The 17,852-nt window shown below is 38.5% G+C and overlaps 1 protein-coding gene across 3 annotated transcripts in view; it reads right to left on the reverse strand.

Moving 5' to 3' along the window:
* Positions 1-2,447, reverse strand: part of LOC147605493 (uncharacterized) — a 38,622-nt gene extending 36,175 nt beyond the window's left edge. For 2 of the 3 annotated variants that reach the window (XM_086793069.1, XM_086793067.1), the window contains exons 1-2: positions 1,595-2,447; positions 144-679 (exon numbers count right to left, since the gene is read on the reverse strand). In XM_086793069.1, the coding sequence (XP_086649195.1) occupies positions 144-431 (288 nt within the window). In that variant the 5' untranslated portion in view covers positions 432-679; positions 1,595-2,447. The remainder of the gene's footprint in view (positions 1-143; positions 680-1,594) is intronic. The other variant, XM_086793068.1, reaches the window with a different exon arrangement.
* Positions 2,448-17,852: the final 15,405 nt, after the last annotated feature.

A 17,852-nucleotide genomic window follows, 5' to 3' on the forward strand; every position in this document is an offset into this window, starting at 1 on the left:
CCTTAGGAAACCTATGCCTCAGCAGCAGTAGCTGTGCCATCACAGCTGCCACTGTTTTGTGTGATCCAAATGTAATAACTTCTTCGTGAATGCGACAACAAAAAACCAAACAAGAAGAAGATTAGGAGGACAGCACAACTCACCAGAAGTTTCTTTACTATGTCCACATGGCCTGAGTGAGCAGCAGCAAAAAGGGGAGTGACAACTGTTTTGAACTGGACGTACTCAACTTTCAGCTCATCAGAAGCTTCTTCGTGCTGAAGAGAATCAGTGTGTTTTATCCTGAGATTCACACTTCCCAAGTAATTCACATCCACAACTGCATTCACAAGAACTTCACCTACATGTGGTTCATCTCCTCTGAGAGCAGCATCAATAAGCTTTTGAGATACAGCATGCTCATCTTCTTCTGTTGCAAAATCTTGTCTCATTGTAGCCTTAAGAAAGCTCTGTGAAAGCAGACTTAAAAGCTCACAGAAACTCAATCTTCTTTAAGCTCCACAGGCCTAACTTCTAGCATCAGTGTATCTGTTTTCACATGTCCTTAGCTAAATTGGTTTCCCACCCTCCAGCCAAAATGTGTGAAGTGGTAAACATGACACTCAACTCAAGCCCATCACGTTTGATGGTTTGATATTCCCAGTTATCAAGACAAAAGCTGAACTTCATCATTCAGAATCTGCAACACAGGAAATTGTCAAAAGGAAGCAAATGATACAACATGACAAAACTGGTCACAAGAACCAAGCTTTAATTGCATACACAAGCTACTCTGAAGAAGGGCTGGTGTAGGTCTTCTGAAGTCCTACAAGCAAATTTATTCAGGCACATGCTCCTGTACAAGCACATACACACATACATAGATACATACATATGCATACAAACATGCATTCGTAAGTATACATGTATGTATGCATACATACATGAGAGTGGGATTAGAAGCTTCTTTGCTACGAGGTATGGCAATCAATAAGGCCTTACAGACCTAAAAAAAGAAAAAGTCAAACTTGAGTGAAATAAACCAGTAACTGACTGAGATTGGGGATCCTTAACACTGAGCTCAAGAGAATTTAGAGACAGAGATTGATTGGATTCCTCTGTGTCTCTGCAAAAACCTGCAGGCAAAACATGTGACTAGACAAGGCTCTCATTCATATAAGTGTTCAGGGATTGATGTATGGAGTAGAGACAGCAAAATTCCAGCTCAAGTGAGAGTAGGGACTGTAAAAGTTATTCTACAGAGCTCTTTCAGAATTCAAGCCTTGCCTAGCAGTCATTAACCAGGCACATTCAACCTTTTTTTTAAAACTGCTCCTGGCAGAAGTAATGGGCATGTAAACAATCAGTGGCTTAGTTGAAACACCTAATCAAGATAACCGAGAAATTTCAGCTCTAAAGGGTTGGCCCATTCAGACTTCTTCTTGTGTTTGTCAGAATTGCAACGCAGGTGTATGTGTGTTGGTGCCATTCAGAGATGGAAGATGCTACTATGTTTAATGGATATGCATGAAAAATGTGGGGTCTCTTTTGTTGTGCACAGTAGCGGGAATCTGCTGTTCAGAGATGGAAAAAAAGCAGGCGATCCAGTGCATACCTGGTATGTATACTCTGCAGTTTGCTGTTTAACGATGGAGCAAAGCACAGCGTGTGGGGGCCTCTGCAGAGCGCTGTGTCTGTGTGTGAGGGTGTGGGTGTGTGCGGGCACGCTGTGGGAGAAAGACGATGCACAGGCGCTCTCTGTGTAGCTTGAAATTTCACCCGGGTAAAGCGAAAGGTCGCAACAGCAAAAGCTTTTCCGCCAGAAAAGCTCTGCTATGTCCCCCTTTACGGCTTTGATTCTCGCGTAACAGCAAAGCTTCCAATGCTTTTTCACTCCATGGGAAAACCCTAGAAACTGCAAACTGCACCTCCTTCCATGACCTTCTGCCTCTTCACACGACTTCACTGCTTGACATCATCTACTACTCTGGAGCAAATTCATAGCTCGCAGTGAAACGTTGTGTCCCCTCCTCTGTGTCGTTTTGCCCTACACGATGAGCTGAACGGTCTATTACACCCTAAAACAATGAGCTAAACGGTCCCTCAAACCCTAAAGCGATGAGCTCCACGCGCTGTGAAACCCCTAATCAGTTCACTGCTCACCTCTACCTCCCCTCAATTGGCCAATCTCGTCGCAGAGGCAAAGCTCGAGATGATAGATTTCTGCCGTTTAACTCCATCTTCCGAGAGAGGCGTTGAGCTCCCTCGTTTTCTCTAGCGCCATAGCCGCTTCGTCTTGCCCCTGCTTCACCAATTTTTTTCTGCAGAGGGGCCAAATTCGCACGCTGCGACGCGGTTTCAACCGAGCGATCCTCCGCGGAGAGAAGCTCGAGGATGGCAACAAGCAACACGGTAGATTAAGAGGTTTAACTTCACATTAGGAGGACTTGTTCTATTATCAAGCAACCACTGATATACGATATATATATATATATGTATGTATGTACGTACTATGGTTTGCCACCTTGTTTGCCCGTAGTTGAGTTGGTAGAACTGTTGGGGCACCTAGTTGAGTTGGTAGAACAGTTGGGTTCCAGCGAGAGTACCTAGGTTCGATGCCATCAGAGCTACGCGACGTGAGAGTATGTGTGTGTGTTCGAATATATATCAACAAGCTTTCTTTTTACTCAAACACAAGTCTCCCACTCTTTTTGCACTAGCATAGATTATTTTTTTCAAGAGGGAATTTCATTACAAAGAAGTCACATCTAGCACTAATAGCCTTTTTTCTTCAAGCTAAAAGGAATTTTTTGAAAATTTTACATCACATCAAGCACTAGTGTGCTAACGTAAGGACTTGAGCAGCATAGGAATACTCTAGTATGCCAATGTAAGGACTGGAGCAGCATAGGAATGCTCTAGTGTGCCAATGTAAGAACTTGAGAATCATAGTGTGCAAAATGCTCTATAGAATTCCCATTAAAAGAGTGTCCTCACACGCTAGCACTTCTTCAGGCCATCCATAGGGACGTGCCGCCATTTGGAACAGATCAGTGAGCTCAATGTTGCAAGAGTTTCAGCACCTTTTCACCCCAATCCTTGCCTAATAGGGTAGCACTTGTGCAGCCAGCTGCCCATGGGACATACCAACACCTTTCAACCCAAGACCTATTAATAACCTATTTAGAACCTCTAAATCCAATTTTGTGTGCCCTCCCGTCCACCCCAAGTTCCTGAGATTTGTAACAAATAGATGTGATTTTCATTACCCATTGCAAGCAAGGTCCTTGTTATACCCACTGACAAGCATGCATTGATGTCAAGCGGTGTCGTTGTGGGTCTCTAAACTAAAAATTCTCCCCAATGTTGAGGGAGCTACTATATACCACTAAAGTGGCAACTAGCTCCCTAATTTAAAAGCAATTAGCCCCATGCCTTCTGCGATCCACGATGCAAGTAGGTGATCTTCTATGGGGCCAATGTCTAAACTCCTGCACCCCCAAAGGGGTGTTTGAAGATCCCCACCCATCCCATCGCAAGAAGGTGGGTGCTTCAAGGGGGGGAGATCCTTCATTCACTAATTTTGGAAATCCAAGTTTCTTCAAAATACTTGATTTTCTTATATGTTGAAAACAACCTTATTGTTGTACTAAACAATCAAGGCCCTTCATTACATATCTAAGCACTAATGGTATCCCATCTAAAATATCTCAAGACAAGAAAATAGAGGCACATAGAAAAGTGAATGCACTGAAAATGTGAATATGAAAAGCTTTAATTAAGCTCTAATGGTATCGTATCCAAAACATCTCAAGATAAGCAAATCAAGGTACAATGCTACTAGCATCACCACACTCCCTAAATAAGGAACAAATGTGGTTTATTTGAAAGCTCAAAAGCATTTTCTAGACATTATGAGATTGTTACATAATTGGCCAAATACATAGTGATTTGACAAACATCCTATATTCCATAATAGACTCTACAAGTAAAAAGCAAAATAAGATATAGGAAAAAAAGTATAAAAATGAATCTAAATAACATCTTGGAAAATAGCTATGTTGAGAAGTAAGAGGACATCTATATACAAGGAAACATAGCACTTCCATGTGTGCAATGCCTTTTTGCCTTCCTTTATTATTAGTCCATTAGCGATAACATGCTAACATGTCAAGAAATGTGTTGTTGACATTTTAGATGAAGTCACAATCAATATTTGCATGTTGACATTTTAGATGAAGTCACAATCAATATTTGCATGTTGAATGCCTTTGTGCCTTTATTATTGTTCCATTAGCAGTAACATGCTAACGTGTCAAGAAATGTGTGGTTGATTTTTAGGGCAAAGTCACAAGCAATTATTTGTGTATTTGGTGCGTTTGAATGAGTTTGGAGCAAATTTGGAAGAGTGAGTGCTAAGACATATAGGAATCTAATGTTTAAGGAAGTTTGTCATTAAAATTTGCATGCATGTTTTGCATTTGAATGTGCAACAACTTTACATTATAAAGAAGTTTATTTTTAAAGAAAGATAGGTAGGTAGTATTAGTAAGGTAAATACCCTATAAGGTAGTTATTAAACTTCATTAATATGTAGAATTATATATATGAGTAGCTTGAAGCAAAGTTAATATTATATAGTATAGTAGATAAATTTAATAGCAATAATATTATAATGTATAATATAAACTTTTATAACATATAGTATAAAATTATATAACATATAGTATAGGTTATATGATATAACTTATACTATAAGGTATAATATAGGATACGGATCGATTCTCAATTTCAATAGGCCTACCTTGAATCTTTTGTGATAAGTCTTATGAGAAAAATAAATGTTTTTATAAGCCTTGGCTTGGGTAGGGTTTTTACCTCTTTGTGTTGTTGTGAGGAGAAAACATGTGGCTCTTTACACTAGAGTTGGATGATTAAAGTAGAGGAGATTGGGATGCTAGTAAGACTAATGACTTTTATGTTGCTATGAGGAGATCAATGCATGTACTAGAGATTTTTTAGGGCAATTCTAAATTAAGAAAAAGACGATAGTGAGTTGAGTAGAGGAGTTCAAGCAGAAGTGAGAGAATGAGGAGGTTGAATGATGACTTTTTGTATTGCTATGGGGAGATCAATGCATATATAAGCACTTTGTTGGGGCAATTTTAAATTAAGCAGAAGATGTTAGTGAGTTGAGTAGAGGAGTTCAAATAGAAGTGTGAGAATGAGGAGGTTTATGAGTTGAGCAAAAGAGAGAGAGTGAGGAGGTCATCAACGTGGTTAGAGTTGAGGGCATGCGACATAAGCTAGGTGGTAGGGGAAGCATCACTACTAAGAGGTTAACCCCCTTGTTTGGGTGGCAGTGGGCTACACCTAGTAGGGACCAAGAAGAAGCGAGGGTTTGCAAAGGGAAAATTGTGTGTGTGTGTGTGTGTGTGTGTGTGTGTGTGTGTGTGTGAGAGAGAGAGAGAGAGAGAGAGAGAGAGAGAGAGAGAGAGTTCAATTTGTAAGAAAAGAAACATTTTACTAAAGAAAAATATTTTTTTTTCAAGTTACACCTTCATTATGTGAGGGGAGGATATCTCAAAAAAAAAGTTTTCATAAATACTTATCAACACTGTAAGAAAATTCTACATATTTCATTTATGAAGGACTAGTCTTTTGAATAATCTCATTGTTATGTATCTTTCAACACATAATTCCATCAATTGTATACAGCATGTAAGTCCCACAATTCACATAAACTAATCACATCAATATAATAATGTGTATACATAATCTCCTCTTGCAAGTAGACGACATGTAAGTCCCATAATTTTTAAAAAAGCACAACATGCTATGTGACATATATGTAATGTGCCCCCTATCCCCTAGGGTTGCCCCAGGTTAGGGAGCGTCTCAAAGATTTCATTGAAAGTATATAAGATAATCCTAGGTTGGTGTGTAGGTGTAAAACATTTAAGGGATTTGCTGAACTTATGTTAATGTGTGTCAATGGCTGTATAGCATGGTGGTCAGGACTGTAAAGCCTCATGGGGTAGGTCCCAAGCTCAAGTCTTGATGTGCACAAGTTGTTGTGACATCATGTATGGTTATAGGGGAAGCGTGTGAGTATAGGAGTAGAAAATCTCTTCTTTTGTTAAAGTTATGTTAATGTATACTTAAAATATAGGTGGTCGCGATAAGAGTTGTAGATAAATTCTTCAAAGTAAATGGGCTCTTATCTATATAATAGCATAATTTAAACATATATTATGATCTAATATGTCTATTAATAAAAGGTAATATTACTATGTTGCTTGACATATAGTATATTTAGTACATTTTTAAAATAATAAATATAGCATTTAATAGTTTTAGTTATATGCCCCCCAAATGTAGCTCATTCGCTAGGGCATTGAAGTCTCAAGCAATAGACTTGGATCAAATCTTGCCCCTATGTCGCATTAAATACACTATAAATGAATACAATACTTTCAAGAAAATAATAAATTATAGGTATATCAATAAGAAAGATTCAAAAGTACTTTTTTATGGATAATATGGATGAGACTACTCAACCTCTTTTTGTAAAAATATTCTATATAATCTTCTATAGTTGATTTGATTTAAAAAAAATTAGAACGGTAGTATTACTTTTTGTGTTGGGTGCTTTTGAGCTATGCATTGTCTTTGTCATCTCTACATGCAACTAATTGGTTGCTGGCACTACCACTAGCTTATACTATGTAAGATATTAATGCCAAAAAAATGCCAAAAAAACCAAGGGAAACATAACCAGGCTTATGGACAAGGGGGCACCATCATGTAAGACATCTTGCGTGTGCCAAAAAAAGAAGTATTTTTCTGTTGAATGCAACTACTCAACCAAATTGTTTACCATTGTTTCCATAGTTTTTATGAACATTGCTTTCAAAGCGTAATTATGAGAGGGAGAAAAATTGCAAATGATGGAAGATTGTGCAAGTTGACTAGTTTAGGGTACATTGATGAACATGATCCATGAAGAGATCTTTGAAATCATTATCTTTAGTATTTTTCTTATACTTCACCTTTCACAAGTTAAAACATCAACAAGTACCCCCATGTAGTAAATATCTATTTAAGGAAGGGTGACTTCATTCGGCCAAGCACTAGTTAAAACATCAAGTACTCCCATGTAATAAATATCTTTATTTAAGGGTTGGCTTCATCTAGCTACTATGATTCCAACATGGTAATTTTGTCATAAAAAACATCAAAGAATATGATTTTTTTTTAATTACCCTATGTGTCATTTTCTTTGTATGACCATTACACAGTATGACCATTAACTTGTCTAAGACATTATGGATTCTCTTTCTTTCTCTATTCTCCTCTCCACATGGCTAGCCTTCTCTCTCTCTCTCTCTCTCTCTCTCTCTCTCTCTCTCTATGTTCAAGTCAAGAGCTTACCTTCAGCCTTGTTAAACAAAGCATGTGTCGTGCGTTCAAAGGGTATTAAAAAATATCATTTTCTGTGCATTTTGACTTAATAAAATAACCCCTTTTTATTTATAACCTTACGAGTTTTTTTTTCCAAATTCCATTTAAACCCCCTTATGTAAGTAGATTTTTGTATATTTTTCTTAGAGTCGGTGTTAAAAAACCCCTCCTAATGATCGCACGTTAGTAGACTTACATACTTTTAAGTGAAGCCCCCAAGATCATTGTGTCTTGCCTTGGAGTTGCAAATTGTAACTTCCCTATGTGGGTGTGCTAGCTCCTCCATGGTGTCCTCACTCTGTTGTTACACGAGAACGCTCCTTTGCCAAAGGGGTGAAGGGAGAACTCTCTATGCCTTGATGGAAGCAACAAGAGATGGTCCTTCACGATGGTTCTCTCTCAAAAAAGGTGGGTGAAGAAGAAGCTAATGAAAGAGGGAAAATTATAATCAAACCTATTCAAACAAGCATCCATCTAGCATGCAAGTAAGAAGAGGGGAAGAAGGGGCAAGCTCATAAGAAAATTATTGCAAGGGAATGACTGTGTGTTACTTGTTGTCAAAAATAACGTATGTACAAATGACTAGTTTTCATGGTGGTAAGGACTTTAAAGCCCTGTGGGGCAGGTCTCGAGTTCAAGTCTTGATGTGTGTAAGTTGTTGTGACATCATGTATGGGTATAGGGGAAGGGGTGAGTAGTAGAAAATCTCTTCTTTTTTTAAAGTTATGTTAATGTGTACTTATCGGTGGTAGGTAGGCCCATAAGAGTTGTAGATTAATTCTTCAAAGTAAATGGGCTCTTATTTATAGAATAGAATAATATATATATATATTATGGTCTAATATGTCTATTAATAAAAGGTAATATTACTCTATTGTTTGACATTTAGTATATTTAGTATATTTTTAAAATAATAAATATAGCATTTAATAACTGCAGGCATATGTTTCCCAAATGTAGCTCGTTTGGTAGCGCATTGAAGTCTCAAGAAAAGGATTTGGATCAAAACTTGCCCCTACGTCGCATTAAATACACTATATTAGAATATAATACTTTCAAGAAAATAATAAATTATAGGTGAATCAATAAGAAAGATTCAAATTTACTTTTTTATGGATATTATGGATGAGACTACTCAACCTCTGTATTCTATATAATCTTCCATAGTTGATTTGAATTAAAATTGTTAGAATTGTAGTACTACTTTTTGTGTTACGTGCTTTTGGGCTATGCATTGTCTTTGTCATCTCTACATGCAACTAATTGGTTGGCATTGCCACTAGCTTATACTATATAAGATATTAACGCCAAAAACCAAGGGAAACATAACCAGGCCTATGGACAAAGGGGGTACCATGTAAGACATCCTGCATGTGCCAAAAAAAGAAGTCTTTTTCTGTTGAATGCAATTACTCAACCAAACCTTTAACATTGTTCCCCTTTTCCTTTATAAACTTACAGTTTTTTTTTCCAAAATTCCATTCAAAACCCCCTTATAAAAGTAGATTGCTGTAGTTTTTTCTCAGAGTCTTGGTTAAAAAACCCTTCTAATGATCACACGTTAGTAGACTTACATATTTTTAAGTGAAGCCCCCGAGGTCATTGTGTCTTTCCTTGGAGTCGCAAATTGTAACTTCCCTATGTGGGTGTGCTAGCTCATCTGTCATGTCCTCACTCTGTTGTCACACACGAGAATGCTCCTTTGCCAAAGGGGTGAAGAGAGAGCTCTCTATGCCTTGATGGAAGCAACAGGAGATGGTTCTTCACGATAGTTCTCTCTCACAATAGGTGGGTGAGGAAGAAGCTAATGAAAGAGGGAAACCTACAATCAAACCTATTCAAACAAGCATCATCTAGCATGCAAGAAAGAAGAGGGAATAAGGGGGAGCTCACAGGAAAACTATTACAAGGGAATGACTATGTGTTACTTACTGTCAAAAATAACTTATGTACAAATGACTAGTTTTCACACTAAGCCAACCAAACCTGGTCCGTCCTACGTGTGATCATTATTGGAGGGGAGGATATCTCAAAAGAAAAGTTTTTATAAATACTTCTCAACATTGAAAAATTTATATATTTCATTTAATAAAATTCTTCTCGACATTGTAAGAAAATTTTACATATTCCATTTATGAATAATCTCTTTTATTTATTTATCTTTCAACACAGAAATCCATCACTTGTATATAGCATGTAAGTCCAACAATTCACATAAACTAACTACATCAAAAGAATAATGTGTATAATCTCCTCTTGCATGTATACGACATGTAAGTCCCATAGTATTAAAAAAAAGAAAACATGCTGTGTGACATATATGTAATGTGCCCCCTGTCCCCTAGGGTTGCCCCCAAGTAATGGAGCATCTCAAATATTTCATTGAAAGTATATAAGATAATCATCCTAGGTTGGTGTGTAGGTGTAAAAAGTTTAAGGGATTTGTTAAAGTTATGTCAATGTGTATATATGGCCGCATAGCCTGGTGGTTAGGACTTTAAAGCCTCGTGGGGCAGGTCTCGAGTTTAAGTCTATATTTGTGCAAGTTGGTGTGACATCATGTATGGGTATAGCGGGAGGGGTGAGTATAGGAGTATAAAATCTTATCTTTTTTTAAAGTTATGTTAATGTGTACTTACAATACAGGTGGTAGGTAGACCCATGAGAGTTGTAGATTAATTCTTCAAAGTAAATGGGTTTTTATCTATACAATAGAATAATATAAACATATATTACGTTCTAATATGTCTATTAATAAAAAGTAATATTACTGTGTTGTTTGACCTATAGTATATTTAGTACATTTTTAAAATAATAAATATATCATTTAATAACTATATGCATATGTCCCCCAAATGTAGCTCATTTGGTAAGGCATTGAAGTCTCAAGCAAAGGACTTGGATCAAAACTTACCCCTATATCACATTAAATACACTATAAATGAATACAATACTTCTAAGAAAATAATAAATTATAGGTATCTCAATAAGAATGATTCAATTTTTTTTTTAATGGATAATATGGATGTGACTACTCAACCTCTTTTTGTAAACTTATTCTATATAATCTTCCATAGTTGTTTTGAATTAAAATTGCTAGAATTGTAGTACTACTTTTTGTGTTAGGTGCTTTTGGGCTATGCATTGTCTTCGTCATCTCTATTGCAACTAATTGGTTGGCATTGCCACTAGCTTATACTATGTAAGATACTAATGCCAAAAAACCAAGGGAAACATAACTCGACCTATGGACAAGGGGGCACCATGTAAGACATCTTGCATGTGCCAAAAAAAGAAGTCTTTTTTTGTTGAATGTAACTACACAACCAAATCTTTACCATTGTTCTGACATTTCTTTGCACTATTAAGAAGTTATCAGGTGTGATACAAAGCATCACATATATTCAGTATGTCCGGTGGAGTCTCATAGCTATTTGGCGGTGGATAATTATTAATGAATGCCTAAGGATAACTAAGGGTTAACATGTCACACACCTGGTGGGTAGTCCACCCCACGGACGAAAGACGAACCCACTTGATGGACGAGGATAAGTATAGGTGAAACCGGATTCTGTAACTTCTTGAAAGAAATCCTCTTGAAATTCTAATCCAGTTCTATCTAAAGGGTTTCTAAAATCTACATCTATAATATGGGTTGATGGATGTGCTTGCCTATAAGATGTGCTTGCCTATCTGTTCCCCAGTCTCCGATAGGTTACTCTGATGATATAGTGAGGTAACATCACCTGGTCGTCGTCGGTTGTGCCCAAGTGGCTCCTTTGGAAGACCCTTCTGTGCCTAAGTGGCTCGTTTGGAAGACTAACCCTTCTGTGTAGATTCTTTGAATTGGCCTGGTCGCTCTGCACTTTGTCATCGATGATTGGATGGATCTTGTTATTATGATCCTCTAGAGGTTGCTGGTTCAGTGGCGGCACCTCCCTGCTAAACTATGCCACAATTTCCTACACTATTCTCGCCAGTTTGAGGGGAGGGGAAAATTATTGGAGTGAAATGTCTCCACTACTTCCAATATACATATCTATATCTCTCTCTCCAAAACTTGCACTAAACTCGGAGTTGATTTGTCTTATCTTCACTTTCTTTGACATATTCATCATGGTCGTGCTGCAATCTTTGCAAATTTGCTTCGTATGCATCTAGCTTCTTCATTGCGTTTTTGAGCTTTGTGTATAAGCTATAGCTTTTTCCTTCATTTTATTTATCCTAGCTAAATCTTGAGCTTTTTCATCCTCTAGCTTTGCATTACGCTCCTCCAGTTTATTGATTTGCTAGTTTCAAAGCTTTGACGTTATTTTTAAACTGCTCTGCATTGTGGTGAAATGCTCGAGCTTGCTCCTAAATCACGATATATTGCATTCTAAGTTGACTTAATGCTGGATCTTCAGAGGGGCCTACCTGCTCTCTTTTGCCTTTAGAATTACTTGTAGATTAGCCCTGATCTTTTTGTGTATTCTCTTCTGCTAGCTGCTAAATAGGACCAAATAGTCCAGCTCCTCTGTCAAAACCGCATGCGCCAAATTCATCATCATTTGTTGTAGCTCATCTGTGCATGTCATGTCAATAATCTTTTGAAATTATTGAATGTATCTAGCAACCAAGCTATCCTTAAGCTCTCGAATTTGAGCTTCATAGGTGTCAACTTTACTAGCTGACAACTCATAGACTTAATATGCATCATCGTCTGCTTCAAATGTGCTAACTTTGCTCTCGAGCACCTATAGAGTTGCCCTGTCTACCTTTGCTTGAGCCTTGTGTTGTTGCATCACGAAAAAATGCTGGCTTAAAATCTATTGGCTCTGTAGCTCATCATTTGTATACTTCTTTTGTAGGTTTCAGATTTCTTGGTGCCACTTTATCTTGCTTTACTTGTAATAGCTCCCCAGCCTGGATTTTGATGATGTTTTTGAAATGTGCTTGCTCCCCTTCTAAGGTTTGAACTCTCAATTAGACTACGAAAAGAGCTTGCAGGTCTTCTTTGGCTTTGCGGAGCTCTTCCTATGTTGCTTCTACTTCTTGTTGAAAAGTTACTACCTTTTTTGCACACTATGACAAATATTTGAGGCAGCTTTTATCATTGCCGTATTAATTTCTTCAATTATATCTAGAAAGCAAATTGGCGTAGAGCTCTGTTGTTATGTAGCAGGATCTAGAAGGGCTATTTCTTCATTGGATTCTTTTCTTTGTTTGCTCCTCCCGAGCTCCTTCTGCAACATCTTCTTGAACCTGATTCTTTTTACTCCTTTTGACTTTGTGCATAAATCCGAACACCCGAGAAGCTGCCTGAGAGCTTTGCATGCCTTGCAAAACTTCGTGATGCATCATCTGTATGAATAGACCAATCTTGGTCTATTCATCATTTGTATGAATAGACCAATCTTGGTCTTTGAATTTGGTGGAGTATTCTTCATCTCTGCCCTCAATTGTTGGTACAAAATTCTTGCCTAAGCAATTGGTTTTCTTGTAGTTGCATATAAATAAAGACCCATGGCCCTTCTTCACATATATGTTACCTTATGGGTCAGGATGATCATCTTGATCAAAAACTGAAAATGTAATATGTTGTGGGCTTCTTTGTGATTATTGAGTTTCTACTCTTTACCTGCACCCTTGGAGCTGAAGTACAATTCCATATCTTCTTCTATGGCTGGTGGAACTTCCACTGTCCTTTCCAAAGGCAAGCCGAATATCTGTGAGATATACTCTGTAGTAAATGATATGTTTCCCTGTACTATTTTGATGATACCATTCTTCTATACTTCAAGTAGCTACTCTAAAACTTCAGGGCCAAGTGCCTGTGGGTTCCACGTAAAATGCAAGAGACCCACCTTCTCTAGCCATGCTCTATTCTGGTTCAAGTTGACATTGATAATGGCATTGAGTTTCTCAAACTCAACCATCACGATGCTACTCAATTCGGAGGGTGATGAACGTAATGAAAGCAGTGAGAGTAGTGAATGCAAAGAGAGCAAAGAAAATAAAGATTGTAACGTAAACTATGGTAAAAGAGTGTAAACGAAAGATAAAAAGTGTAAACGAAAGATAAAAAGTAGGTGATGAGAACATTGAAATGAGGTAATGATATTCCAAATGGCAAAAATATTTTCTCTCAATTTCATGATGATGGCAATAACAAAGATGCACAACATTTTAAAGAATAGGGCGGCGACGTGAGTGAAGGGAAGTTAAAGAAAGGCCGCCCCATTTTACGGTAATGATAGTTCGATTTGGAAATGAACGAACCAATGCATGCTTGCAACATGGAATGGGACACGTGGTGGATATGTGCATGACAAAAATAGTGCACACTAGAACAAACGTCAGTTTTGGTAACCATTTAAATAGGGCTTTAATCAAAAACCATTTACGAGCTTCGACAGTTTCACACGATCCAGTGTCACTAATTTGAATGTGCTGGTGCCGAGTTTAGAAAGTATCTAGCATGGGCCTGTCCACCGTAAATTTACTTTACCCGGATGTGGACCCATCCTAGAATTAAACAATAAAACTGGATCATTAACATCAAAAAATTAAAATTTTGTATTTCGACCAATCCACAGCTTCCTCTGGCACTGGATTATAAGAATATGGCACAATAGAAAGAGATAGCAAGACAAAGCACAATAGACAATGCAATAGATACACAATGGAGAGAATTTAAAATTTGGATTATACCAAAGTGGTACAAGTGATGGTGCTGTCCACCCATGCGCTCTCAAGTAGAGCTTAGATGGCGATCTAGACAGACTTTGGATGGAGTATGTATGAAATGTAGAAGGGGGTGGATACTCACAAGCATTAGATACCTTAGATCATGGCAACCATGTCCATATATAGTATTGTAGGTGGTGTGGTAGACGCGTATACGAGGGGGGTTACATTGCATAGACATGGTCACCACCTGCGTATCAAGAACGCGACCCATTGACCACCGACCACTGCCCACTAATGATGGACCTAGTATTTGAGAAAATATTCCTCATACCGTCGCTAGCTAATGCTCGTACCCCTAACCATCTCCTAACCATCATCAATGGTCAATAATGACCCCATTGGTGTCTAAGCCGGGGTTCCCACTAAAGACATATGCACCATGGCTACTCTTCATAATGGGGGCCTAACAAATGTACATTATACATCAAAGTGAGATACATGCTGAGAGGTGGGCATTGAGTGTATACAAACATGGACGACATCCGATGTCCATATACTCTACAACCACTTCTCCTCCAGAGCCAATAACTGTTCTAGTTGGTTTTCTTCAGATTCTTTGGAAGATAATTGAGTAGTCATTACCAATAATTATTTCAGTTGGTTTGCTTTGGATTGTTTAGAAGATAATCGGATAGTCATCGCCACTCTTAAACTGGGTACCACAAATTCCATTAGAACCATCACTTCTAGTTTGTAGTTGTAAGCTTTTAGGTTCACTTTTATGAAATCGCCTTTTATATCAAGTATTCACGTGAAATTTCCCTCAAAGTTTGTGGCATCTCACATTTACTAAGTTGATGGAAAATGTTGCACATAGTTCACTCTTAGTTTATAGTGTCTTAGTTCACTCTTACATCACTCTCATTTCACTTATGCATCTAACGACAAAAATGCATCCCTGATTGCGATGCCTCATTTCAGCCACCATTGATCCCTTGTCGACCACCCCATGCCACTTAGTGACAAGGGTCTGCAAGCCGCATTTTTTTAATTCTAATTAAGAAATTTATTTATTTATTAAAGTGATTATTTTTGGGATGAAAATTTAGAATAGGGGTTTAATAAAGGGAAAAATGAGAAATATGGGGTGATTTTTTTAAACTGGAAACATAAAAGGCAAGGGAGAATTTTTTATTTTTATATGTATATATATACATTGTGTGTGTGTGTGTGTGTGTGTGTGTGTGTGTGTGTGTGTGTGTGTGTGTGTGTAATGGTTAAGCAAAAAATAAGGGGGGGGGTGTATGTGTTAATTTTGTTTTAAAAATAGGGGGGTGTGTGTGTTAATTTCAAAAACAAATAGGGGGGGTGTTAAACAAAAAAGAGAGTGTGGTAGTTTTGTGCACACGTAATTGGGTGTGCAATGGGAGGGGCATGGTGCACACATGGGTGTAAAGGTATGTGAATGTGTGTGCACATGTAGGCAAATGTGTGCATGTGGTGCAAATGTGTGTGGACATGTGGGTGAATGTGTGCACTTGTGAAAATGTGTGAAGTGCACGTGCAGGCAAATGGTATGTGCCCGTGCGAGTGATGGGCATGTAGGGTGCATGTGTGGATAAGAGGGTGTGCATGTGCATATGTGTGTGTGGGTGATACAAACATGTAAGGTGCACGGGCAAAAATATACGGGTGTGTGCATGTGCGTATGAAAATATGTGGTGCATGTGTGGGTGAAAGTATGATAAGGAGAGATTGCTTCTCACCATCACAAGAGAAGAGAGTTGAGAGAGCATACATGTGTGAGAGAGACAATGCTATTAACCCTTAGTTATCCTTTGTCATTCATTAATAATTATCTGAGCTGGATAGCTATGAGAATCCAACCGACATACTGAATGTATGTGATGCTTTGTACCACACCTGTTAACATTGTAATAGCACAAAACCTATGTATTAATTCATTAAAAGAAGCAGTAACATACACAGATACTGATGGTTTGCTGATTACCTGTCTTTCGTTTATTTTTGTTTGTATTGTTGTTTCTTGATGTTCTTTGTCTATCATAAGTTAGTATGAATAATCATATACGTTGGCTTTCCGCCAACACTTTGGCAATCCTACTATGTTTGATTTTATTTTGATTCTCTTGGTTCTGATTGATTGTTTTCATGCTCTTTTCCATGCCTGGATCACTGGTTGAGGGATTACCTCTCCCAACGAAGCGTGCAATAGTTTATAGCCTTTTAGAGACCGGCAATGTTGAAAACATCCATCGCAATGTAGCATCTCCATGTTCTATCCCCGTTTATGTTTGGATTATGGTTTTTTATGCTAGTAGGTATGATTCGTGAAAGCCACGGACCGCATGACCAACTGTGAGCAACGTTACGCTGCTCGCTAGGAGAGACTTTGCCTCACCGAGATGGCTAACGACAATCCTCTGGATGACGCTCGTAAGTATAATTCAGATACCGGAGATGCATGGGAGGAGAACTCCACTGACGCGAAGATGGGATTGGTCGTGCACAGAACTTGTTAGTCTATGTTGTTCTTCTTGCGAGTCTTGGCGCCACCGCTCTACCTTCAGTTCCATTAGGCCTTGGTACTCCAACATTGCCCCCTGCCAGAATGGCTCATGGGGTTTCCTTAAAGTATCCAAAGTTCAATGGAAAGAAAAAGGAGGATCCGGATACTCATGTCACTCACTGTTCCCGTAGTTACCAAGAGGAATGCTTTCAACAAAAATTTTGATGGTGATGCAACCAACTGGCATGATCAATATGGTCCCAATAATTTTCTTACCTTCTAGGCCCTTTGGGATGCTTTCCCTCATCCTTTTTGGAAAGATAAGACCTCTTCTCAGGTGCTGGATAAGCTTCATCTCGCGGTTAAAATAGAAGCGGTTGCCTGTGGAGGATTATGCGGCACATTTCCATAATATTTAGAGTTAGGTGGATCTTGTGGATTGGCCTCCTAAAGCTTTAATGGGGGAATGGTTTGTTCATGGATTGCGCAAGAAGCTGAAGCCAGCTATCGCTTTGGTTGATCTTATGGCTGGGGGCTTCGATGCATTGGTGGAAGCCACCCGATGTGCTGAGCATAATTTGACAAGTAGCACTTCTAAGAAGGGAAAGCATAAGCACAACTTCGATTCCTCGGATGATGACCAAGAAGCAGAGGAAACTTTGGATGTAGACTCAAATTCGGATTTGGATGTAGATTCCAAGCACAAGAATCGGAAGAAGCAAAGCCAAAAGCCAGATAAGGAAGTCGATGAAACGACCGTTTGTGATAGTATTGGCAAAGTTCACCAGAGGAAGTGCGGGAGGGACTAGATTCAGATTTTATCCTATAGTTTGGTGTGCCAAGTGCTCCAATGAAGGTCATACAAAGGAGGAGTACAAGTTGACCCCATATTGTGCAATCTACGAGACCAACACACCTAGCACAGAAGCTTGTCAATACAATAGTCGCGTTTATCATCTGCCAACGAGCTGCAAGTCCAAGGCAACCCAGTGTTTCCGTCCAACAAATGGCACCCATCAATCCGGTAAATGCTAGTGCACCACCGTATCATCCCTATGGGCAGTCCCTATGGGCACGACAGATCCGAAGATGTACCCAGAGGCAATTTTCATTGTGACTATATTATAAAGCCCCGGGTCATCGTAAGTATGTCTATCTAATCTAGAAACGCCATCAAGGGGAGTTACAACAAAATCAACAAAATCAC

Source organism: Cibotium barometz, chromosome 59, assembly GCF_041138505.1.
Source record: "Cibotium barometz isolate CiBa-2024 chromosome 59, ASM4113850v1, whole genome shotgun sequence".
Classification (NCBI taxonomy): domain Eukaryota; kingdom Viridiplantae; phylum Streptophyta; class Polypodiopsida; order Cyatheales; family Cibotiaceae; genus Cibotium; species Cibotium barometz.